Genomic DNA, 27,144 nt, shown 5'->3' on the forward strand with positions numbered 1-27,144 from the left:
TCTGTGGTTCTATGACTGTGAGCAAACTGAATAAATTGATTTTGTCTACTCTATCCATCCATCCATTTTCTTCTGCTTATTTGGGATCAGGTCGCATTGCAGCAGGTTAGGCAGGGCGTTTCAGACATTCCTCTTCCCAGCAAGATTTCCAGCTCCTCCAGGTGGATCCTGAGGCGTTCCCAGATGGGCTATGTAATCCCTCCAGCAAATTCTGCATCTGCTTCCAGTCAGTTAGGAAAAACCCAAAGAACCTCAAAAGCAAGGCGCCCAGGATGCATCCTACACAGATGCCCAAACTACCTCAACTCATTTCTCCTCTCATTCTTCTATCAAAAATGAGGAAACCGACTGAAAAAACAACACATACATGTATGTTTTATTTTTTACTTATAAATTATATACTTACATATTTTTGTTATGTGCACCTTTGCTTTTGTTTTTGTAATTAGTGTCCCACAAGGACTCATTAATAGCTACTGTAAGCTACGATGAGCCATCCCTTCCACACTCATTATGAACATGAATAAATGACAATGATACATACAGTAATTCATTCTCTGATACACGCTGCAGAGCAGCAATCAGCTGTATTTGTATCGAGAAAAGAGTCATTCAGTTACCTACAATATGGCACTTTATAAGCTGAATTAATATCACTCCACTACTCATTACTGCTTGCTGATGAATTGTAAGGTTGTCTGCTGTAAAGTTCACAGGAAAAGTTTGGTAAAGTGCCTACTTTGTGGTGTGAGCAATTGCATATTTGCCGCGTACAGATGAAGTCACTATAGACCAAAATTGTACTTTTACCAACACATAGACAATAATACTCATATAAGGATTAGGCGTTACATTTAGATATATCCATTGCAAGAGAGAGGAGTTTTAAGTCATTTCAGGTGCAGAACAAGCAGTGTCAGGTTAAAATAACATTTTACAAATTATCATGTCGTATGGGGATTGTGAAATCACATAAATGGGGTAAGGTCGGAAGTGAAAATGCATTTTTAAGCACAAAACGTAGAATTAAAAGACTTCCGCAACATTTGCACCATAAAACAGAACACAACAGTTAAAAATCACAAAAGGTGAATGTGTTAACTGTCAATATTTGAAACTTCATTGTTCAGTGGAAACTGCTATGCCAGGTATCTCAAGCCAAGAGTCAGGCAGTTTTCAAATCTCTCTCCAGAGTTTCTTTATTATGCAGCATATTCAAATCCTGTTCTCCAGTCCAGTCTCAGTAATGCTGTGAGATTTGCCCAGTATTATTATTACAACTGTCACTCAGACCACTTGTAGGTAAGTGGATTTAAAGTCAGTTCCGAGTGCGTTCTTTGCGTTGCATTTGTAAATGCCAGAGTTCATGAGTACGGGGTTCTGTATGATCAGACTGCCCTCCTCTGTCATGTGAATCCCTCCCTGCACTGTGAACCGGTTATGTGGAACCAGCGTTGTACGACCAGGCAACGTCCATGAAATATCCGGCTTGGGAATGCCAGTTGCAACACAGTTTAACATCACTGGCGATCCCCGGCTGACTCTTGTTATTGAGGTCAACGTGTTGGTGATTCGTGGTGGGAAAACCATCACTGCAACTGGGTAGGATAGTGTTGACGAGCCAAAAGAGTTGGAAGCTTTACACGTGTATGTTCCTTTGTCAAAGGTGGCGACCTGCCTGAGTTGGAGGGTCCCATTGACGAAAAATGATATCCGGCTGATGGTTTGAGGTTTGTCCAAAACAAGACCATTAGGTAGGGTCCATGTGATTGTTGCCTGTGGCCAGCCATCCACAGTGCAGGGCAAGTTGAGAATATTGCCATAAGTGATCTTCATCCCACCTGGAAAAGTAAAAAGAGCATATTTTATGCAAAAAAAATTGATACAATAAATAATACAAGTCAGGCAATACTTTTAGGGTGTTTTCAAACCTGCAATGTTTAGTCTAGTTCAGTTATGCTCTGGTTGGTTTGCATTGGCATGATTTGTTTTGGCAGATCTGAACACACAAATCATCCTCAGGTATGCACCAAAACAAACACAGCAAAGCGTATTCTTCATTCTTCTTGTAGCTGTAACTCATTGCTTCCTCTCCTGCTGCCCAAATATTGAGGATGCAACAAAACTCACAGCTAGTCCATGTACTTTTACTTTTACATGAGTCAAGCCTGTAATTTTACTTTTAAAGATGAATTACACTGTGACATCTACTTTGCTGCTTCTAAAATTTTCATAAAGTTCCTACTCAGTAGGCCTACAATTTGAATTATATCCAGATCTTTCATCTTCAGGTGACAAAAAGCAGAAGCAGCATGAAGTGCTGCCTGCTTTCTTTTCATTGTCCACCAACTGGGCTGTCTTGCCAGCTCATAATCTACAACAATAGTTTCAGCATCTGTTCAGTTTTTTCTGGGTGGCACAAGCAAATCAAGCAATGGAAACCATTGAAAAAAAAGCCCATGGTATTCCTAAATTCTGGCCTTACCATGGTGCCGACACATTCAGGTTTGAAAACGCCCTTAGTTTCTTTATTATCCATCTAAAGAGACTCCTGCTTCATTAATCTGAGCGGCGAAAACAATGCATACCTGTAGATCCTCTGATCACTGGCTTTCTGCCTGCCTCCAGCGCATAGCGTTTCTCTGCTTGTCCTGCCACATTTTTTGCAAGGCACCGGTATACTCCCTTATCACTTGGAACCGGCTGAGAGATCTGTAGCGTTCCATTACTCAGATGATGTGTGAAGCGTTGGAGTCTAACACCAGGCGTTAACATCGTCCCGTTGGGCAGAACCCATGCAAACTCTGGGTTTGGCTTGCCACGAGCAGGGCACTCCAGGCTTATTAACCCACCGTCTTGCTTTATTGGTAAGATTTCTATATTGGGAACAGCAAAACTTGGTTTCTCTGCTATTGATGCAATGTCTAGTTCAACCAAAAGTGAAGAGTCGCCCAAATTGTTTTTAGCCAGACACATGTACCTCCCTTCATCTGTTTTCCTCACCCCTCTCAGCTCCAAGCTCCCATTCCGGTGCACTTGGAAGCGTCCACCTAGGTAGGGTGTTGGGAGTGACTGGCCATAAGGAGTGACCCACCACACTCTTGGTTCTGGTTTCCCTTCCACTCTGCAGTCCAGGAGCGCTGTTTGGTAGGAAACAGCCAAAGCCTTTGTGGTGGTCTTGCCTTTTACTCCATTGATAAACGGTTCCTGGGGTTCAACTTCAAGTTTCATATTTTTAACGTCATCACCAGCAGAATTTCGTGCCACACATGCATATTTCCCTTCATCAAACAGTCTTAATTTTTTCACCAATAACCCATCATCCATAATCTGGAATTTGTCTGATGACATTGATATCACATCATTTCTTGGTGAGATCCACATGATTTTTGGTGCAGGTTCACCTGTTGCCTGACAACTCAACTTAGCTGATTCTCCTAACTTTACGATCACCAGTGTTTGTGATTTAAATCTAATTTTTGGAGCATTCGGTCCAACTTTGACGCTCACTTTTCTTTCGTCCTTGCCCAGTTTGTTCTTGGCAAAACAAGTGTAGTCACCCTCATCTTTTTTGCCCATTTGCTGGAGAAGTAAGGTTCCATTGCCAAAAATAACATAGCGGCGGTTGCGAAGGCCGCTGTCGTCTGATTGAAGAGCATTGTTGATCATTGTTCCATCTGGTAGACTCCAGGAAACCTCTGGATCAGGGAGACCTGTTGCAACACAGTCAACCTAAAAGAGAAAAAAACATAATAAAAAAATCTAAGTAATGTTTAAGGAGGAAGTGTGAGGAGGAATCTAGACTAATTTCTGAATTAAGATCTTACTAGGGGTTGGGGGCGTTGGTTCAAATGATTAAATGCTCAGCAATTTTTCCTTTTTCCTAATAACTGTAGTGCTGCACAAATCACAAACAGTTGGTGAAACAACTTTGTGTAATTCGAAATGGGTCATTCATAGTGACATTTTAGCATCTTTCTGCTCATTATTTTATTAATACAGCCACTACGTTACTTTAAGATGGTTTCAGGAAATGAGACCCTGATTTCTTAAAGGTCAAATGTATTTGTACATATAAAGTCATAAAATGCAGAAAAACACTTGATGCACTTGATATGGAAAAGTACCTACAATGACCTATCTAATCCTATTTTAAATAAATTTGACATGAGCAAGCTCCCTACCTGGAAATTTTCTCCAAAGGTGACCCTCGTCTGCGCAGTCCTCACATGTTCGATTCTGGGAGGTGTCATTAACACCTCTACCTGATGAATACATGAGAAATGTATGAGCACATACAGAAAGAAAGCTTGGAAAATGCAGAGACAGACTTCAGTCAGGTACTGATTGAATGTTACAGTATTTGATAGCCCATATACAGAAACATATCCTATTTTTTTTTACATGTTTGATCCTAGAAAGAAGGTGTAAAGACATGTCTTTACAACAGTGATTTTGATACTTGAATAAAGCAGGTATTCTTACTGACAAACAGCCAGAAATGAAACATAGACTAATGGAAAAAAGTTGGCAGTAAAATGAACCTGCCTGAAGTTGTTATCTGTCCTGTTCATACCTGGAAGAGCTCCATGTCCTCTCCATTGGGTCGCTGAAAGACACACAGATAACTTCCACCATCCAGCTCTGTTAGCTGAAGTATCCTTAGTGTCCCATTACGGAAGACTTTAATTGGTCTCTCTGGACTGCAGGCAGATGGGGGAAAGAAATTAGGTTGTGATTAAAGCAGTCAGCCAAGTTTAATGGAAACTAAAACCTTTAAATGTATTAATAATTTGGTCAATATTATACCTATTCATAAAATGACAAAAGTAAGATACCTATATCGATGTTCCATGATGGTTTTGGAGGGTAGCTGCCAGATGGTCCCTCGTGTGGATCCGCTAGACTCCGGACAGTGGAGGTACACAGCAGAACCATACATAGCTGAAACAGAGTGCTGGCGGGATGGCACACCATGTCGGTGGGTTGGAGGGATGGGAAGAGGAGCAGGAGGCTGGTGGGAGACAGATGGGGAATTCGCCCTCACCTCCAGTTGGACGGTTCTTTTGGCCATGCCCACAGGATTCGTGGCCAAACACTCGTACCTGTGAAAGGATCGACAGCAGCCTGGTGACTTTTTAAACCTGCAGCTTGAGAGCTCAGAGGAACCTGATGTAAATCTACTGGTGGTGCTAGAAAGAGATCATTGGATCATTGATACTACACATTTCATACCTCCCAGCATCAACTGGTGAAACATTCTTCACATACAGCGTCCCATTGGGAAAGACAAACAGCCTGCGTCCAAGAAACTGTGATGGCTTAACATGGACACCACCTGGAAGCGTCCATTTCAGAGTGGGGATTGGTTCACCCTTCACGGAGCAGTGGACATACACACTCCTGCCTGGTTAGATAAGATTTTATTTGTTTAGATTACTCATTGAGACACTGGACATGGATTTTTCTCTACTAGCAATTCAATGGGGAAAAGCTCAAACTTTCTGTACTGTACCTGGAGGAATGATCACAGTATCCATTGCTCCTTCACTGATGCTTGGAGGCAGAGCTGCCACATGGAGATGATAAGTAATTGTATCAGCACCTGCTGCGTTGCTTGCAATGCATTTATAGTCCCCTTTGCTGGAGAAATTAGGAGAGTGAATTTGCAGGGTTCCATTTTGAAGCAGAGACATTGGAGAAAGTTGAGTTTGAACAGTCCCAACATCGCGTACAAATGTCCTGTCCGGAAGAATCCAGGAAATTTGTGCAGGTGGTTTTCCCGAGGCGGAGCAGTCAAGAGTGACACCTTTCCCTAAGTAGACTGCTATCTCTGTTGACTTAGGTGGCTGGATCTTGGGTGCCTCAGTCTGGACAGCTAACGTGATGACCATGCGATCTGACCCAAACCTGTTCTGGGCTGTGCAGAGGTACTGACCTCTATCCTGAAGTTGGATGTTTTTAATGACAAAAGTTCCATTTTTGAAGACTTCAAAACGGGGACCGAGCTTTGTGTTTGCTGGGATTGTAGCGCCTGAGAGGGGAAGAGAAAGGAGACAGATAAGAGAAAGGAGACAGATAAGGAGACAGCGAGGTAGAGATTTCAGTCTGTCATGATTTTCAATGACTTTTCCACATTTGAAAATTTCTGTCTGGCGTTCCCCAGTGATAGTATCAAAACAGACACACTAGCAGGCAGATTTGATGAGAGATTTGAGTTGAAAGCCCTCGATTTTTCTTACAACTGTCTCATGTTCCTTCATTCGGTAATTTTCCTTTTGTCCGACATCCTTTTTCTGTCTTCTTCTTACCTGTGGAGACTTTGGTCCATGCAATGTTGGCTTCAGGATTCCCTGATGCTTTGCAGGGCAGGACAACATCACTCTCTGCCAGTACTGACACACTAGCTGTGGCTACTGTGGTAATGCGAGGTTTCATCCCACCATTTTCAGCTCCCAACACCCATGGGAAAGGAGGCGCAGCTGTGGGTCGCCGAGAGCTGATTCGCCCTGCTACAAGGTAACATTAAATAATAGCATTATTAAAGATTGAAATACAGAATATTAAATTATACTGCTCATTTCTTTACAATAGTGCACCTACCTCCAACAGGCCATCGACCTCCATACACAACCCCAGGGGTGGTGGGGTGGTAAGGATGAGGGGTCGGGATGAAACCAGAGAAGGATGATGAGGAAGGTTTAGCAGGTTTCAGGGTGTAAGTGTAAGAAGCAGTGGGTGCTGGTGGTTTGGGTGTGTAGGGCCTATGTGGCGATGGGTTTGGTTTAGATGTGATGGGGAATGGAGGATTGTAGTAGCTAGTGCGAGGTTTGGGTGTCACTATCCTCCCTAGCTGAGCGATGCGATCAAGCTGTACCTGGAAAAATCAAAATGAATGATCAAGTTCAGTTATTATATATGGTATTTAACCAATTTACTTGGAATTAAGTGTGATCTCTGAGAGCTGAGAGTACTGAGTATATCCATTGGTTTTCCTGCTATTACATCAAGATATCTGCTGTGACAAAGGTTTGCACAGGGATTATGAGTTAATGAGTCATGCATACTGCAAGGCAAATTAACTAACTAAACTAGCTCCACTTTCTGTTGTTTACTTCAACACACTGCACGCCTCATCATACCTGTCTGTATCTGTTCCTCAGCCTCAACAGAAACAGTTGATCTCTGGTTTGGGTCCTGACATCCACGTGATGGTTTTGATGCTGATTATGATGTGATATGTGGGGTTTAGAGTGTGTAAATCTGGAGTTTCCTGTTGTTCCAGGAACAGTAGGTGTGGGCTTTACTGTTTCAGCTGTTATCTCTGGTCGGTTGGTAACAACCGGGTTATGAGCCCAGGGGTGGGGCAGAGACCAAGGTCGGTGTGTGGGCACAAGGTGGGACCCAGAACCTGAGAGCAGAGAGCAAACATTTAATCAAATATGTATGATCGTGTACTCAAACCAGGAATAGACGAATGTATGATATGATAAATAACACCAAGCCAACATAATATTGTCTTTTTCTGGATGTTTGCTAGTGAAATCAATACAGCATTTCAGCATTTCATACATAAATTACACAGTAGCTGTATTTACCAGGCCTTGGAGGAGGAAATGACCTTTGACCTGGCCAGGAGGGGTAGTGGGGAAAGTAATGGTGATGATGGTGATGTGAAGGCCAGCGGGACGTCGGGGGGACTCTGGGAAGCTGGGAATGCCTGCCTGGATTCACTTCACCTTGTCTTTCTGTGTTTCTGTCTCGGTTTGTGTGAGTAATCCTCGAATTGGTGCTTTGCCCTCCTCCCTGTTTGTTCTGATGAAGCCAGGGGTGAAGTGGTTCCATCACTGGGAAACTGTAAATCTCAGGCATTGCTTTTGGCTTGCTTGCCTCCTTATCCTCTTTATGTGTGACTTCTTGTCTTGTTCTGCCCCTTGTTGAATTTGACATAATGACCCGGGAAGTTGAAATTCTTGTGTGGGTTGGTGTATTTTGTGCTAGTGATGGTCGGGTGTCAGGTCTTGGTCTATTTTGTGTCGTTAATCGGACACTATCTGGGGAAATGTTGCTCTGTGTAACCTCTTTAGATTTATCTGTGTCTTTCTTATTGGCTTCTGTGTCTATTTTTTCTTTCATTGCTGGTATAACCTCCCTCTCACTCTCTCCTGCAAGCTTTTTATCATCTCTGCTCTTTTCTTCAGTTTGTGTTCTGATCTCGACCCTCTCTTTCTCAGATTTCTTTCCAGTATCAGTGTCTGCCACACTCTTTTCAGTTGGATGAGGGGTACTATCTAACTTTGGGGTAACAACTGTCTTTGGATCTGCTAAATTATGTCTACCTGAAGATGTACCTACATGGGTATCTTTTTCTCTAGTTGATGGGAATGTGGTATGAACACTGTCAAGATCATTAGTGGTATGAGAAGTTTTACTATTTAAATCTTCCTTGGCATCCAAAGTATCACTATCCTTGTAATTATATTCTTCACTGTATTCGCTTTCATCTTCTTCTGGCTCATACTCAGCAGATAATGTTTCATAGTTTTCTACTGTGGTTGGAACAGGTGTTGTAGTAGTAGTAGTGGTAGTAGTAGTGGTGGTAGTAGTAGTGGTAGTAGTTGTAGGTGTGGTCGTTGTCATTGGTGTAGTTTTTGTTGGGGGAACAGTTGTTTGTGGCTTAGGGTGTACAGGCGGACGGACTCTTCTCATTGGGGGTTTTCTACGTCTATAAGGAGGCCGTCTCCTGTTTGATTGACCAGGAATGAGGTTGTAGTTTCTCCTCCCCTCTCCAGAGTGCTTATTTTCTAAATGATCGACTGGCTGAGGAGTCCTAACAGCAGGAGTGTCTGTGACAGCTTCTGCTTTTTCTGCGATCCCACCAACATGTCGTGGGGTTGGTTCTGTACTTCTCGGAGGTGGAGTTTGTAAAACCTGTGGCTGACTTTCAGATGTTTCAGCTTTTCTGTTATTTGATATCTTCACTGTGGAAGAGGTCTTTTTTGTTGGGTACATCCGAATATCAGAAGGGGTATCAGTAGGGGGTGAAGGAGTAGCAGCAATTGTAGTGGCAGTTGTAGTAGTAGGTTTGAATGTACTTGTTTGGACAGTTAAAGTGCTGGGCTCCGGTAGTGACACCTCCGTGGGCAAAGTAACACTTGGTTTTGCGTTAGCTTTAGCCAATATCTCTGCCCAACGATTTGGATCTAACTCCTTAACAGATTTATTGGGTTTTCTCTTTGGATCTTTGATTCTTATCCTTTTAGAAAACTCATTAGGATTCCTTTGCTGTGTTCCTACTTTCTTCGGGAACTGTGTTGCAAAAGGGCGTTTAATTTCCTGGTAATCTCCCCCTGAACCTTCTCCATCCTCTACACCAACTGACAACAACTGCTGACCTCGCTCAGTCTGTACTTTCGACCTTTCAGAGGCCTTTTCTCCTGTGACTGTCACCATGTGCGATAGCATGTCAACTCCGTACAGATTTGAAGCCAAGCAGCTGTATTCTCCTGCATCTTCTTGTGTTAACCTCCTTACCACCAAAGTACCATTTTCCATCATTTCTGCTCGTCTTGTCTGTTGTGTGGGGAGAAGAATCTGGTTTTTAGGTAGGTACCACATAGTTTGACTTGGCTGGACTGAGGTCACCTCACATGGGAGAGAAAATGAATGTCCCTTTTCAACTACAATTTTCTGACCATTTAAAGCAGTGGGGCTGAGTGTGTGTTCTTTTATGGTGAGCCTCAAAGGCATCAAGTCCACACCGGCTTTGGTTCTGACCATACAATGGTAAAGGCCCGAGTCGGACAGTGTGGCATTTAAAATCACAAGTTCCCCTCTTTCAGAAATTTCAATTTTTTCAGTTGCATCTTCCACGATAGACAAATCTGGAAGCATCCACTCCACTTTCACATCTGGATCTGAAGTCACAACAATGCACTCCAAATGAACCTTTGTACCATCAAGTGCGGTCTGGATCCGCCCTGATGTTCCTCTGCGAATTAGAGCCCAGGACATGGCATTGTCATCTTCCTGCCCTCTGTGACTGTTGATGTTCTTGGTAATTACAGTGGTGAAATCCATCACCAGCTTCTTGGTTGTTGTCTGCCGTCTGTTGAGCCTCAAAGTGACTCTGGGTTGAAGCAGCCACGAGGGTTCTGCAACCAAATATCCTTTTAAATCAGTGAAATATGGGGAATTTTCATTTACAGCTTGGGAATATTGATAGGTTATCCGGCTTGCATTTCCTTTTTGTTGGCCTCTTTCTAAGATAGCAGGACTTTCATAGTAATATGCAACCAATTGCCACAGATTTTGCAGCGTCTCCCGATCAATCTCACATTCAAGGACGGTCGCCAGTGATACATTGACAGACAACTCCCCAGGTGAAAGTGGATTTACTATCCAAGTCATGGGTGAGCTTTCTCCAGGGTGTCGCACGCCACATGCCACATGAGCATTGTTTCCATGGCTGTCGGAGAGAACGATCGTTAGGTGGCCTAAAGGCTTCTCAAAGTCACGGGTGTATGGGAGGTCAGGCTCTGCTTCAGATTCAGCCCACACGGGATTGTCCCACTGTTTGAGGGAGGAGCGAAGAGCTGGTCGTTCACAGGTGAGCTTGTCTGGAGTCAGTCCAAGCAAAGAGGTGCCATTCAGGGGTCGAGGAGAGGAGCACTGGGGGCAAACCTCACTGGCACCACGTTCCTTCTTGCACTTTATTATACCTTGGAGAAAGAGAGGGAGAGATGAAAAGGCAGGGGGACAAGGAACGATGGAAACAATCTGAGGAATTCGAGGGAAAAACAAAAGAGGAGAAAGGGTCGGAGGGAAAGGGCAGCGAGATGTAGATAACGGAAAACCTAAGTAATAACTTCAGATGGGAGAGAGGAACATAAGGGGGAGATGGCATGATAAAACATCCAAACAGGAGTTTGTTCAAATGCAGATACAATTTTATCACCTCATGAGTTTAGGTTCAGTGAAAGTTCATGCATCCACTAATAAAGTTCTGGCAGTCACAGCCTCTTATTTTTAGCCGAAGCAGGCTATAAACATGATGATTTATTATCAACTGTTCTGTTGATACAAACAGCTAGCATATGGGACTGGTTAAAGATGATTCGTGAAAACGAATGGAAAATGAGACAAAGCACATGTGTCGGATGAGAAAGATGAATACAGAAAAAGTAAACAAATTGATTTTCTATACTGCATATGGATCAATTTACTGAGAGTAGCTCTGTCCTTCATATGTGCAAAAGATGGATGGCAGACGTGCAACATTTCCTGTCAGCACTTTAGTTTTGCTTCAAAAACACTTGACTGAAGCCTAGAGAAGCACCATTTGGACCATATATAAATACATTTACACAGTTACAGTGTATGTTAATTTAAAGATTAAATGGTTGTTGTTTGCCTTGACAGGAGCTCATCAGTTACGTTGCTCAGTGCCTTGTTTTACAGCGACACTTCTGCTGTGACAGATATTGGAGTGGGTATAACCTACATTTATTATAATGACAATGTATCAAATGACATGTAAATGGTGTGAAAAGCGTCACTCGTAGTGATGAATTATCACCTGGATCTGTAGCTCATCTTGGCTTTATGGAGCTTTGTAACAAGTTTCAGCTCATTGCTGTCTACATTGGTTTACACTCACCACTCTCATATCATTGTTTCGAGTTGCAACAGGCAGTGCAAAAGCTCTAAACCTCATGAAACACTATATCTGCTCAGCACTGCCAGACTACCAACTAGTTTGTGAACATAGCGGAGCATTTTCGCAGCTAAAGAACCAGAACTTCTCAATATTTCACCAGATCTCTCTGCAACTTTAACATCCTTACCTTCATGTGTGGTGCTCCATTCCACTAACCAGTTGAGTTGACAGTCGCAGGTCCAAGGGTTACCATGCAGAGAGAGGAGCTCAAGCCTGGGAGCTGTGTTCAGTGCTGCGGCAGGGAGCTGCTCCAACAGATTGTCTGACAGGTGTAAGTGTCTGAGGCAAAAACATTGTATCACTTTCTTCACTTAATGTTCTGCAGGGTGACTGCACTTGAATGTATTGTGCAGAAAACAGAGAAACACATATCTTGTAGTACCTAATAAAGTATGAGGGACAGATATAGCAACTTTATACCTAGTCTTACTTCACATTTATGTATCTCTTATTAAACAAATATAAATATGTATCCTTTCTTTCTTACTTGAGTCCAGAGGTCCAAAAGCTTCCCAGTAGCGACACTGTTATGAAAGTATGAGGGTGTATTTCTTTGAGAAGGTTGCCCTCCAGCTGCAGGAGTTTTAGGGAGGTCAGGCCTGAGAAGGAGTACGGCTCTATAAAATCAATGAGGTTGTGGTCCAGATGGAGACGGATCAAACCGACAAGGCCTTCAAACAGACCAGCGTTCACCGATGTTAGCTTGTTGTAACTTAACTTCAAGATCTGGAAAATAAAAATGAATACACTGACATTTAATGAACATTAAAACTATAATAAGCAATTATTGAATTAAGGGCAGAAGGACTCAAACTCAGAGACACAGCTCAGATATACAATTGGCTTATGAAGTTGCTATGAAGGGTAACGAGACTTGTTGCAGATGTCTCTCTGGCATCCACACTAATTTAAGTCTACATTCAGCAGCCCTTTAAGTCTGCAGAGCAGCTTCATTTAGAAACTCAGCCTTTAATTGTCCAGTGTGCAGGACATTTAGTGGCGTAGTTGGAGACTGCAACCAATGAAATACCCTTTACCTCAATCTCCCCTTCCAAGCAAGCCCTCTAGAGCCATTGCAACATTTTTCTTCTGGGGACAAATAACTCATATAATTTATGGACCTAAAGCCAATCCAATCTGGGTCTTGATGTAATTAATTCTGATGGATGTGGAGTCTTTTTAAAATACAAATTTAGATTCTGATTGGACCCATCTGTAGTCAAGCACTCAAAAGAGCAACTAATTTCTGTCTTAAATGTGGTTAAAGGCAGAGTGAATTTAATTTGGCTCTATTTGTACACACACTGTGTGTGTTTTTGGTATTTGCAAGCCCCTAGTGTGGTTCACTACTTTTATATATCCTTTTATACATATCATCTCTCTGTTGTGTGTGTTTCTTCACACACTTGAAATATAGTTTGACTCATATTCCACTTTCCACCAATGGTCTAATCATGTGTTTGTTTTGCTAGGAATTGCTCCAGCTACAATTTAGAGCCAGAGTAAACACTTAAGACAGAAAATGAAGACACCACATCGGAAACCTTAAGTATTTAACAACTTTCTGGACCAGAACAGAATGTAGGAAACAGCAAAATATTTTTCATATACAAGGCGATTCTGGGGTTGTTTCCAAAACTCAAAGATCTGATTTCTCATGCTTTTAAATTCATATTGAAAGAAAGACCTACAGATGGTGTCGTTGTTTTAACTAATGCTGAATTCATAACTTGCATTATTAGTATTTTTCTAGATTGTTATATGCTCTAATATTGTCTGTGTGTCTTGTATCAGTATTAATCAATAAAGTTAAAATGACTTGTGCTGCTGCCTGTCCTGGCAAGGACTCAACTCCTACCTGTAGTGATCTCAGGCTGTAAAACGCCCCGGGGTGGACTGTGCTAATGTCATTGCCATGCAACATGAGCATTTCCAGTTGCCGTAGTGACCTGAATTCTGACCCCTCGACCTCCGTCAGGCTGTTATAACTGTTGGAGAGAGAGAAAAACAGCACCAGTTACTGGGATGAAAGGCTAACAGGGGGTCATCAGGAGGGTCAGAGGGATAGGAAACTAAAATTCATTAGCAGTCGGTGTTTGCTTGTGTGTGTCTCAGTAATGTGACCTTATGTAGTGGAAAAGGTTAGGAATGGATACAATGAATGGAAAGAAGACAGAGACCTCAGTTGGTCAGTTGGACCTGCAATTATTTCCTCATTCTTGCCTTCACTATGTGAAAGACAAAAGCACAAACACCACACACATCAAGAGCTGCTCTCATGTAGCATCTTTTCACACTAATATACAATCCAGTATAGACAGGTATATGTGCATATGAACATCAACAATAAAAAAAATACAAAGAACTATTGAAAAACCTCTCTTGCAGTCTTCAGGTTTGTGCACATTACAACACACATCTGTTAACGAGTCAAACTTGTTGCCAAGTACAGTATAGAACAGTAGATACCAGAGCCAAAGACATTATTTATCACAGGAAACACAGCAGAGCACGTTGTGTGTTGGCAGCGTCTGACAGCGTTTGACAGATTTCTGAGTGTGAGTGTTAGTCAGCTCTTCCAACACCAGAAATCAGAACAGTATTGTCTAACTTAGTCTATTATCTTGAATCTTGAGTTCCCAAACTCTAAAACACGCAACATTCCTCGGGTGCAGCTATCCCTACCTCAATTGAACACATATGGGAGATTCTGCGTTTTTCCGCTGCCATCAATAAAACAGCCAGCTCACAATATATCATTGAGTGGCCACTTTCATCCAGAGTGTCTTTCCTTACCATGATGCACATATTCTTAGTGTAGGTTTCCCCCATTGGGAACTGACCTTTGGCAGTGTCAGTGCTTTGCTCTTATAGCATAGTGAAAGCTCTTGCATTCCTTCAGTATACAGGACTTCCAAGCATTCGCAGGCCACGTTTCAAGGCACAATGAAGCTCAAACACTCGACTGTCATCGTACTGAAGAAACGCCAAGACAATGAGTTGACATTTTCAGAGGTGGAATGCAGCAAAATATGAAAAGATTGGCTACTGTGGCCAATTATTATCCTGATACCTTCAGTATTTTAAAGGTTTTCAGCAGGATCTATCTGCATGAAGCTTATATTGATACTGAAAACTAAATTGAGTCTGATCAATGTCCTGGACTGCTTGCAGACTAGCTGCATCCAACTGCCTAAACGATCTCTTGTTGTGTCTCAATCAACTTCTATGTAGTACATTGTAGTGCACTATTTTTAGGAGCGTAGTGTTGTCTCAATTCACGTACAGTCATTTTGCACTTATGGAAATGATGATTGCAACATTTAACCAAATTACAACCAGCACCAATGATTTCTTTGAAATCATTGATTCCTGTTTCTTTGAAACGAAATTGTAGCATCTTTGTTTCCTTCAACCTGCTGAAAATTTACCAGTAAGTTTATTACATAAATGTTTTTTGTTGTAATCTACACAGTTTCCTTGATCACCATTTTTACAATGCCGGTGGTCCCTCCCCTTCTGCTATGTAGCTTAAGTGGCGACCAATAAGTGTCCAGAGTTCTGCACTCAACTGTTGTGAGCGCGCTATCCAAGTACAATACATTTTGCCACAAGGGACAGTGTAAAAACACTTATGTACTCAAAATAGCAAGTATAAGTATGCAAACTGAGGCACAGCATGTGTGTCCTTCACATATTTTTGCAGTCTATTCCCTATTATTTGCACAGATGGGGTATCCTCAAAGGTATTCATGGTGGTGCTCTCGATTGTAACAAACAAAAATTGATGGATGTTGTTGGGTGAAGTAAAGATAGTTTCAGCACAATATTTGTTTTACCTTTTTGCACACCTGGCCAATCAGTGTTTGTTTACAAAAATTGTTAGGCATAGCACCAGAAAATCAGAAGTGGGTCACTGTGGGGAAAGTAGTTTCACATGCCATTAGGTCAGCAAGTGATCTTGGTCTAGTTCACGCACTCTCATTGAAACAGTTAGAGCTTTTTCAGCTTTAAAGATGGCAGATTTGTCTGTGATGTTTTCCATAATTTATCATTACTGTATCATGATAGAGTGCATGGAGAAAGAGCTGAAGCTAAGAGTCATTGTCACTATGCCAGACACTCTAAATATGAAAAACTGCTGGCTATTAGATATCAACACCCACATCTTCACAACCATCAATCCATTTGCATTGGGGTTGTTCCCTCTAGGTGGTCCATGCCATCATCCACGTTACTCACTAAACAATGGCACGCAAGTTCCTTTGAAAGAGGATGGACACCTGCACTTCTTAGAGCGGTTTCCTTTTGAATTCAGAAATACTAAAGGAGAACAGGTCCCAGAGTGTAAATAAAACATTATAAAAATGCCTGGTGTGAACATATACCAACAGTTTTGCATTAGAGACTTAATCCGCGTGGTCTGCACCCCATTTTACAGGGTGGTCTAATGTTTAGAAAGTGAGAGGCTGTTAGCTCCCTAAAGGTTTGGTCCCCCTCCAAATGTCTGCTCTGCTGAAGTGTTCCCTTTATTTCCATCAGACCATACAATGCCTTCTGCCCCACACAAAGAAACAAGCATCAGGAATCAATAGGGGAAAGAGTACACAACAGCAACATCAAACAGTAATCAGCAGTGAAATCCATTAGAATATATGTGGAGAACTGAAAGCTGTGTGCTCAGTTTTGACTTACAAAGCTTCATCATCAGCACATCGTTTCTGCTGCTATGCCTGTGAAGCTGTCTGTTCTCACACAGCACATACGCTGTTTGCAATAAAGATGGTGACAGATTTACCACACCAAATCTTTTGTAATTTCTGAAACAATTAGTTCTTAATTTCAGACAGAGACAGACCAATGCAACCTTCTCATTTTTAACTGACTACAGCTCTTTCTAGTGAGCTAAATAAGCTATCGTTGGCTCCATAAGTTGTGACACCAATGCAGAAGTGACAAAAACTGCAGTTCCTCGAACAGTAACTTGAGGCCGGCTACAGGACAAGTCAATCTCCATGAGCCCCCATATTAAAATGCTCAAACAGTATGTGCGACTTTAATGTTACCAGAGAAATCGACTTTAGAATACAAATGTGTTCGGTAATGCTATGGGGTAGGAAGTTCGGCAGAGGTTGCTGGAGTATATACTTTCCCAAATAGAATAAAAAACAGGACAGAGCCCCTAAAGTTACAAGTCTAGCATCGCTTCCACACTGTGGGGAAATACTACACGGTGGATGTCCTATCGTTTAGGATTTTCTTTAGCCTAACTATGTAAGATAATGTATTGAATGCTCCTTGGCCTTGGAAGTAACACTGAGTATAGACATGCTAACATTTGCAACTTAATAACTCATAACTACTTATACTCTGACTGACTGATGCGAAAACCCCACCAGGCACATCTTAGTCAGTCGCCATAAGCGTTTCAGAAGCAGAGCGTTTTCACCTACCAGACTTTGTTTGCTTGCTCAGATTTGGTCGTTTTCCTGGTTTATGTGCTTCTAAATATGTTTCTAAAAATGTAAATATGCTACTTAGTGGGGCCAGTGGGATTTGAAACACTGACTAGATTGGCTGTGATTAACTCGGTGGCCGTGGTGCATGTAATATTTGTATATGCTTCAATATTTAGACATTCAGTTGACAGCAGTTGTTAATTTATGTTTGCTCTATGTGTGTTTTTTTTATGTAAAAAGTTAGATTCATAAACATCAAGGAAAAGGAATCTATTACTTTTTTTCCATCGGGCCTGAAGGGGGTGGTGTGAATTTATAATTATATAACACTTTTGCTCTCGCCAAGCCTTTTCCAGCATAGTTAGTTGGTCCCTATAGTGTAATACTGGCTGTATAAAACAGCACATGCATTTTATTTTGGTTTTAGACCAAGATTATCTGGAATGCACTGATAGCTCCCACACTTCTGCTTCCACAGTACAGGAGCGCATATGGAGACAGTTTACCTCCTGTAGACCGTAGCTTGCCCCTGCATTGTAGATTTTGTGATCATTTTCCTACTAGCCTATCAAATTATCATATCCAGTAGTGAAAGGCAGGATGGGAAGGTCTGTGGGGCTCTGATGTGCCCACATGCACATGATAAGCCTCCCGTCAACAAAAGTGGAGCTCTGACTTGTGTTTGCCAAGTGGTTCGCCATGTCGATATGTATTGTCTGGAGCCAATATGAGACAAAGCAATTTGTTATATACAAAAGACAGTGGGCATGGTGATTTCTCTGCTGTGCTGGAGGGTAGTAAAAACTCCATCCACAATACAGAAACCCACATGGAAGTGATTAGGAGATTTTATCCCCTCCGGAGTCAGTTCGGCACCACATGCTGGTGCTAAGCCCTTATCTTCTGGGTTTAAAGCAGATGTTGTCAAATTAAGTGCACCATAGGTGGTGTGCTGATTATCCCAGTGATGAGGCTGCTGTCTTTGGTGCACAATCGGCGTCTTTAGTTCCTATGAAAGGTTGACATATGATAAACGGATGGCAAGCAGCAATATGTTTTTTATGATTTGAACCCCTGAGGCAAGAGAGTAATTTTTCTGTTGGAGCCATGGCATGAAAAAAAGAACAGTCCTGATGCTATCTTGCCAACCGAAAAAAAGCACTTGTCTCAGCATTATGCTTTGTGAGTTATTAGAGGCAGTGATGCTCATTTGTTAGCTAAAGAAAACACCTCTCTGACAAATTACCTCCACCACATTCCACGCTATTTCCTGTAGAGTGTTTACTTTTCATTCCCTTGGGGCCGCCGTTGATAACAATGGCTCAATGCTTCTGTGTGCATGCGTGTTTCTGCATAGCGACTGAGTCTTACCCAAAGTTGAGCCTCTCTGTGTCTTTAGGAAAAGTTTTTGGTATGGCGGTGAGGTGCCTGAACGTACAGTGGACCTCTTTAACGCCCGGACAGCTACAGCTCTGTGGGCAGGATGGGATGGCATTTGCGAGGGAGATCTACAGAGAAGAGAGGAGGTATGCGAGGAAGAGAAGGGGCGGATGGGATGAAAGAGGAAAGCAATAAGATGGAGTTAAAGGAGATTAGATAAACGAGGGAGCAGTCAGGAGGGGCAAATTCAGAAATTCAAAAAAGATGAGATAAGAGAAGGAGAAGCAAACAGATGAGTTCAGACCTGTGTAGGCACTGACAGTTTAGAAAGACATATTATATTAACATTCTGCCTTAATCCCATCAAGCATTTTTTAAAGATGACTTATTCACGCGTGAGTCAAAATTTTTCAACATTTCCTTAGAAAAACTGCATTTTTTTTTTAAAAGAAAATGAATATACACATATGTCAGCCTCCTTTTCTTATAGATTGTATTCAAGCATTCACCGGCGTCCATGAGAAGACGAGAGCCCTCCTGCAATCAACATTTACCGTTTGCCACAGCAGTGATGAGAAGAGCAGAGGAAAACACGCTGCGGCCAACCTGCAGAGGATGTTGGCGCACCACCACAGCGCCATGACTGGATGGCTGTCTGACCGCTCACGTCATTAATACACCTGCAGGAAGGGATGGACTGATTTAGATGCAAACATGAACAGAACAAACATAAAATAGAGTAGATGCAGGGCTGTTAGTAGTAGTGGATTGTGTCTTGTACAGTAAAAGTGATAAAAACTGACTCAATGTAGTGATATTGTTATTGATCGATGTGCTCAGCAAACAAGTGGCTTGTGCAAAGTGAACTCTACTTTACCTTTTGCCTGTTGCATGAATGGGAATGTAGTTTATAGAATGGATAGATACGTTATAGAGGACAGTATACACTATAGAAAATTTATATTACACCTGCATGAAGTGATTTGTTGGCCACTTGGGGGCACCAGAAGTCCACTTGTAAACACAACACTGAAATCACTTTACAAAAATGATATAACGAACAACATTCATTTGCATCCTGCATTGTTTTTTGGTCTCCGACAACTCAGTTATCTGATGTGTTAGCTTCTGAAAGCTTCACTATGTTCACCAACTAGTCTCTCTCAACAAAAGAGGCTACATATCACCACCATATAGTTAAGGGGAACTGCAGTCGGGGCAATAACTATCTGTGTGTTTGTTGGGTTTGCTACAAGAGACCACTTTCACATGTGGTCACGTGATCTAATATAAAAATATTGTTTATAGCAGTTTTAAGGTCGTAATATGGGCTCATTTCTAAAAGATTATTGTACTCTTGCTCCTAAAAACAGGCCACATTCACGAGCACAGTGCCATAATAGTATACACATAGCTTTCAGTGCATGGACATGCCCTGTCTATATATACACACGTATGCGCCCATACATATTCAGCTGATTTTTCACCCTTTGACTTCTGACAGCTGAGAAGCTCTCGAAACTCAGAGATTCTGTCTGTAGTTCCGGCTAGTCGCGATGAAAGAGAAAAAAATCCACATAATGACTTGCAAAATGCATTACATTAATAACCAGTGCACGCAGGCCCAGGCTTGTGCACCCACAGATGTTAGACGAAGAAACAAAGAATTAGCAAGAGAAAGAATCAAAGACAGAGTAAGCCGACAACTGCAGCAGCTCCTCTTACACAAAACTAGCAAAATAGTCGCCCTCAAGGTTGATAAATCACGTCGGAGAGGTTTTATTCCTGCGCGCCTCTTTTGTGTATTTATTTGAAGACACACAATAGACAAACCGTCTGTCTGTGATGGGGATTAAGGGAACTCTGGTAGCCCCAACAAATACTGGAAAATAGAATTCAATACATGAAAAACAATGCGACAGACAGGAGAGTGGAAAGCCACTTAACACGGGCAGCTGTGGTTCGCTACAGCGCCAGGTGGTTTGGCACTAATTACGTTGAGTTAAATGTTAACATACTCCTTTAAGGGAATTACGTACCAATTACATACCAATTACATACAAGCACACTCATCGAAACACACTCACACACACACACCAATCAGATCACATACAACACACACACACATGAGGTATTTTAAGCCATTAGAGGCCAGTTTGGGGTTTCTGGTTTCCACTTCTATCTCTGTGTTTTCTCCACACAGGGAGGCTGATTCACTTAACAGCTGTGTGTGTGTGTGTGTGTGTGTGTCAGTTGTGACAGGAAGACAGGAGTGCCCTAGAATTTGACCTGGATCGTAACATGTTTGATAATCAAGCTCTCTCTCTCTCACAGACACACACCAGTTTGGATTTCCTGATCTGTCAGATACATTAACCTACATAGAGATCAGTCAGTCAGGCTCGCTGTTTATTTGAGCGATGACAGTTCAGATAAATTGAATCGTTTCAGATTGTAACAAGTGACAACTGGTGAGAAGATTAACTAATCTAACGGTCTCAGTGCCAAGTTATGTTTCATGTTTCTTTAGTACCAGGATCTGTAAAGGTGGAAGCCAATGAAGTGTTGGCTTTGCAATATGACACGTTTGGCACTGTGGCGAACATCAAATGAGAATTTGGCCTGCTGTGATTTACATCATCTGGAGAGTCTACAAGAGCACAGTCTGCATTCACATTAGCAGCTTTGTGCTTGGCTTTAAGGCTAAATGCTTAATCTTAGTTTAGCATATTAGAATGTTAACATGTCGCTATGAGCCTTGAAGACACAGTACTGCACAGACTGTTGGAAACATTAGTTTGGCAGGCATAAACTATGGCACTGGACTCAAAATTCAAGGAAGTAATTCACGTAATTTCATTCTGAGGTGTCCAAAGGCTGTGACAGCATGGCTAAAGAGCTTTCAACCATATCCCATGGCTGTCATTAGCAGCTGACCGTGACATGTAGTTGAATTATCTGAACATAGTCATTGGACCGTAAGCCTGCCTTAACCGATCTGGCCGCTTGGAAGCTGAAATGCAAAGACGTCAATGAAATTTTTACGACCTTCCAAACCAGTATTCACTCTCCTTTTAGGTCTGCTTTTGGTCCCCACCAACTTCTAAGGAAATATTTAGAGCTGTCTACATACTGCAGTACTTCTAATCACACATAAATCAAATGAATGAGACTGAAAAACTCGGTAGTGCTGAGAGGAGTCAGGTGATTTTGTCACTAATCATTTGCGTACGTATTGATTCAAGAAGAATGAACTTTCGCACAAATTCCACGCGTTTGCAGCTAATACAGTTTGTGCATTTACAACCTCCAGGATAGTAATGATTTATTGATCCACAGTGGGAAATCTTCTCCGCCACATGGAGGTCAGAGGTCAGGGTCGGCTCTGGAGCTGCTCAAGATTCATTCTGCCACAAGAGCTTGAACTTATCCCCTCAGGGTCTTTAATGACTTTGACACCTTGTGGCCAAGTTAATTAAAAATCACCCTTTACTTTTTAAAAAGGCAGTATCTGACTTTCTCATGAATGTCTTATGTTGAAAATCTGTGTCTATGATCTAAACGACACGTCGGAAGGATGCTGGATGCATTTAATTGGGTGTTACACGCATCTGTTCAGCGACCCTCACTTTTAATGTGGCTCAGGTAAGACTAAAACCTGATCCTGCAACAGCTTTTACCTTGACTTTACGGCACAATAAAGGTGTCAATTCAGTCAGCCTCTAGTGTCGAGAGTTATGATGACCACAGGTAAACGCCGTCCTCTGCTCCTGCCCTTCCTCCTAATGGCTTTACCAGATCTCCTGCGTTAGTACTTTGGACACTTTGGAGAGCGTAAAAACAGAAAAGACGAGGTAAGGTGATGCAAGGGGAGAGAGAAAAGGGAAGGAAGGCACCAGAGGAAGGAGAACAGAAAGAAGAAAAGGACACTTAGTACCCCTCCCAGACTCTGACCTGACAGAGATAAAGTGCTGTACTTCCACCGAGAGAGCCAGAACACTACGCTGCCCGACCTTCTACTTATTAAAATCACATGTTCACTGGCACTGGTTCTCTTTAAATCCTGCCAAAATTCATCATTCACGCCTTTGTTCCTTTCTATATGGGCTTCTTCATGATCAATGTAGCATGCAAGGAGTCAAAATCAGATGAACAGAGTTATGAAGAGAAAAGGAAAGGCTGTATCTGTACCGTAAGGGGAATATACTGTGGAAACCGTACCAATAGATCATTGGATCATCATGTTTTTTTGCATCATCTTCAGTATGACTGATGTGTTTAGCATGATGCTGAGACACTTTGGGAATTTTCCATTTTATTGGCCAAAAATGCACCTCAGTCCGTTCAAGTTTGAGCCATCAAATCTTTCCCCGTGCTGTCCAATACCTTCAGGAGAAAATAGAAGTATAGGTGTAACTAATAACATAGATTCTAACTCTTCTATTATGTCCCGGTCCCCGCCATTAACCCACTGCTAATGGCGTAAATTAAACTTTTGGTTTATTACTGCTATGCCGTATCAAAATGTACAAACTACATTCATCTGGAAATGGAAGAAAAGGCAGTTTGATGGCAACCTTTTGCCTTTTGGCTGCCTGAGCTTGGCTGTTTTTCATCGCTAATGCTGGCATACAAGTGTTTGACAGTCAGTCATACAGTTTACGAACACCAGCCAGGCGTGCTACATCTCGCAGCCTAGAACGCGTTAGATTAATCGGCGTAGTTGCGGTAAGGAAAACATCACCACGTGTCTTATTTTCGATTACGTTGTTCAATAATCTTCCCAACAAATTTCTTTGGCAAATTTTCGTGAAAGCTGATCAAAAGCCAAATCAGTCTCCTTAATATATGGTGTGTTCTTTAAAGAATGTTTGAGCAAGGCCAATACATCTTTATGTCGAAAGCATTACGCCGACTGCCAGCCAAGTCACAGCTGCTCGATTCAAGATAACACATGTCATGAGAGGAATACAATATGATTCCCACATGTTTTCCACGCAAGTCTGATATCATGTGCTGCCCATATATCCTCATTCAGAAATCGCTTTTAACATCATGTGCAGGGGGGGGGGGTTGCTATTGGATACCAACCTCGTCTCCGAAATGTATTTAGCAAGTTGAACATCTGTGTTTAACGACTGACAAACATTTGAACATTACGATTCAGGGGAGTTATTTGATATAACAATTATCCTCTCCACCTACTCACTTCAACATCGCCTTGCTGATGGTAATTTATTTAGATTTATTACAGCGGGACATAAAATTTATAGTCTTTAGAGACTCTGCTGGTAAATAGAGACGGCTTTGGTTTTTAGAAGTCTGTTTTATTTATAGATGTTGTAAATGTGTCATAAAATCGTAAAATATGGAGCAAATGTCCCTTTTTTCCCCCCTTTTTGTGTCACGCAACTAAGGTTTGTCTTTACATACACGGGGTGAGAAACAAAATCATCTGCCTGGATGTTAATCAATCGCTTTTAATCATTTTCATAGGCAGATTCCTTTCAAGATTTGCTTTCCAAGTACTGGCTGTAAATCTCTCAAAGGTTTTAGGAAGGCTTCCTGCAGTAGCACGGGGAGACGTTAAAGTGGCTTTAAAGTAAATCTAAAATACTCGAGGCAAAGTCGAGCACGCTTTATTGAGCCTCTGGCTTATCATAATTAAAAGCTGGCTCCCTTTAGTCATTAAAACAAAGCTGCATGTGCCTAATAAATACTTGGTTTTATATAGACCGCCTGTTTGCCTGAAGTGCTCATTGCTCCCAATATGATTTAAATACATCACTGATAACAGGCTGGATTTCTGTGCCTTGCACACAGTATACAAAGTATTTCAGATGCTCCTTGCACACAATCTTGTGTCTATGTCTGTCTCTTTTAGGTGGGTGTTGGATGCACCGTGTAGGTCAAAAAGTACAACAGCTTTCAAAGACAAGTGCTGGTTCATAGCTGTGAACAAAAAGTGGTTCAGTAGACCAAAAATAGACATCACTGGACTGTCTGCCGCTAATTTCACTTGACACGAGTCAATCATCGCCGCACCAACCACATCTGTTACTACACGATGGTGAGTATGAAATCAGATTTCAAAGTGAGGCAGCATTCTTTGATGCTGCGAAGATAAACGCGGCTCTAAAGCTGTCACTGCTGCAGCCTCGTGACACTCATTAGACAACTTTGGTTTATTTAACTGACAGTTTTAAGTGAGGACAATTAGTCATTAACCATACATCAACTTCAGTTAAGTGTGTGTGGTTCAAACCCCTGGAAGAAAAAGACACTTAATGAGAATCTTCACAGAAAACGATGCCCTGAGAACGAGCAAACCTTAACCAAACAAACCAAACAACAGCGTGTGTTAAAGTTACTTTTACATCTGGGAGCATTTAACAAGTCCTCATTATGAAAACCACAAGAGACTCACCTGGAAATTCCTCCAGAAGGGGGGACAAAATAAACAGCTTGAGTACAAAATAGACCCCAAAACAAGTCCTTTACTTTTTGACTGCAGGCTGGAAAGTCAAAGTTTTACAAGAAAAACAGGCGTAAAAAAAAAACAGTATCCAGTTGGTGTTTAAGTCCTGTGGATGTTTGCCGACTTGTAAAGCCACCGAGGTCCTGAGGTCTGTGAACAGACAGAGCAGGAGCAGGATGGAGCTTTCTATGTGTGTGTGTGTGTGTGTGTGTGTGTGGATTAGTTTGACCCTCTGTTGGTCTTTAAGGCATCTGGATTTCAGATCAACTTCTTTCTCGTCCCGTTCGGTAACTGTGCAGTCAGGAATGCTCCTTCTCCATCCCCTCCTACACCTACGCTCCTTCCTTCACCTCCTCCATTCATCTCCTCTTCCTCTCTCCCCGCTTTAACTACCCCTCGTCCTCCCTCTCTGAGATTCTTGACTTCCATTTCACACAGGCGATCCTGGTGGAAACATTATCACTTTCCTTTTTTTTTTCCTCCTTTCCTTTTCTCTGTTTTCTTTCTCTCTCACTCCCTCTGGTTTGCCTTCTCTTTCAGTCTGTTTTTCTCTTTACACGCTCTCACCTTTCCAACCCTCCACCTCCCTCTTCTTTCTCTTTTCAGCCTCTTGAGGTACATTACAGCTTCTGAATACAGATTAGCCAATTATAATAACCTGTCTTTAGATATCAAACCTGCGCCGGCGGCTACACACACTGACGCGTCCTTTCCAAAAGTTGGCAGGCAGTCCGTATTATTCATATGATCTGCCCGGATAAAATTTACAGTGTATTAAACAGGATGGGGAGGCTTTAGCAGTCCAGTTGTTTAAGCTTTAAGCCTCTGTAACTGTACCTAATACCTGCAGTGTTGAAACATTGTGGCACCATACATTGCTGTGTGTTGACATAGCATGTCACAGGATTGATGCTGGCTTTTTTCACGTACAGTCTGGGCTTTTCATAACACTGCTGAAGGCTAATTTTGAGTCTTGACATATTGTGCACGTTGGCTGTGTAATAGGTTTGATCTTGTTGGTGCCATTTGGAAACACTTAATTCACTGACCTGCTCACTTGTTGTCGTCATACTCTAAACAAACCTATATGAACAGGCTTTTTGTAACAGAGCTCCTTTGTTTAGTGCCTAACCTCTGGCTTCACTTTTGTTTACTTCGTTTAGGGAAGAAAAAGATGAAAAAGCTTGTAAAAAGTTTTGCACAGGCCTGTTAAAAACTGTTGGAGCAAAAGTATACATACACCCACAAAATGAAAATTCTTGGTGGTTATTTACTCATACTTTATTTTTTAATAGCCATTGTTGAATAAGACCTAAATATATCTGACATAACAGTCAGGGTACGTGTAGAATGTGTTCTTGAGGTTTTGATCATGTAACATGAGTTTCATTGGCAGATAATTTGACCAGTTTTTATGGAAATGTTTTATGACTTTAGAAGTTCAAGTTTCCATTCTTTAGCCACGATGGTGTAGCTTTGCATGGACCAACAGTTTTTGTCCTAATTCAACTGATTTTTGTGAAATGCTTTGACAACTATTAGTACAAACCATTTTGCAACCATTCATGGCTCCCAGATGATCTTTTGGTGATCTTTTTATCAGCACTTACGCCAAAACCCTCGTCTTTATCTGTCATGTCACGGCCACAATGCTCTTTTGGTTTGTTCTCTATGCGTCTTCAGACCCTACAAGAACCATTTCAGAAGTTTTTTCTTTGGTTTATGTGCACCTACCATGAGTAAATGTGCTTCGGATCGTTTTAATGAACAGCAGTTTGAACAGGGTGTTTTATTTTGAAAATTGCCTGGATTCTCTATGCCGTTTCTGTGTCTGACTTCCAGCCAGCTCGATCTACTCTGTGCAGATTGATGTGGCTATCTTGCAGAGTCCGTCAAAGACAGGACAGCTGAATATTCTCTGCAGAGCCGAGCGGAGACCTGCTTCTGGGATGCTTCTGAACTGGACCTCAGCAGGACCAGGTGGGGTTTTAAACATTGACTAGAACGACCATGATTAATAACTTAATAATAAACTGAATAACTTAGCTTTAAACCTGATTCCAGGCTCCTGAATCACACATATAACTGCTTGAGCTATTCAGATGAGG

General features: G+C 41.9%; 1 protein-coding gene across 1 annotated transcript; it reads right to left on the bottom strand.

The window, feature by feature from the left end:
• Positions 1 to 418: 418 nt before the first annotated feature.
• Positions 419 to 25,541, bottom strand: LOC104933344 (matrix-remodeling-associated protein 5). Its single transcript, XM_019273963.2, has 17 exons — positions 24,986 to 25,541; positions 19,113 to 19,238; positions 18,550 to 18,686; positions 13,578 to 13,707; positions 12,207 to 12,445; positions 11,847 to 11,998; positions 7,599 to 10,721; positions 7,143 to 7,411; positions 6,604 to 6,877; positions 6,312 to 6,512; positions 5,516 to 6,034; positions 5,236 to 5,407; positions 4,839 to 5,105; positions 4,577 to 4,703; positions 4,185 to 4,265; positions 2,589 to 3,732; positions 419 to 1,841 (listed from the first exon to the last, which is right to left on the bottom strand). The coding sequence occupies exons 2-17, from the start codon at positions 19,197 to 19,199 to the stop codon at positions 1,288 to 1,290; spliced, it is 7,476 nt and encodes a 2,491-aa protein (XP_019129508.2). The 5' UTR covers positions 19,200 to 19,238; positions 24,986 to 25,541; the 3' UTR covers positions 419 to 1,287.
• Between the last annotated feature and the right edge of the window lie 1,603 nt (positions 25,542 to 27,144).

This window comes from Larimichthys crocea, chromosome I (assembly GCF_000972845.2).
Source record: "Larimichthys crocea isolate SSNF chromosome I, L_crocea_2.0, whole genome shotgun sequence".
NCBI classification, from domain to species: domain Eukaryota; kingdom Metazoa; phylum Chordata; class Actinopteri; family Sciaenidae; genus Larimichthys; species Larimichthys crocea.

Coding starts and splice junctions, on each gene's coding strand:
- LOC104933344 (XM_019273963.2), bottom strand. CDS start 19,199: ATGGCGCTGTGGTGGTGCGCCAACATCCTCTGCAGGTTGGCCGCAGCG. Junction 13,708..18,549: donor ACAGAGAGGCTCAACTTTGG/GTAAGACTCAGT, acceptor TCTCTCCAACAG/TTATAACAGCCTGACGGAGG. Junction 5,408..5,515: donor TACTGTGATCATTCCTCCAG/GTACAGTACAGA, acceptor TTATCTAACCAG/GCAGGAGTGTGTATGTCCAC.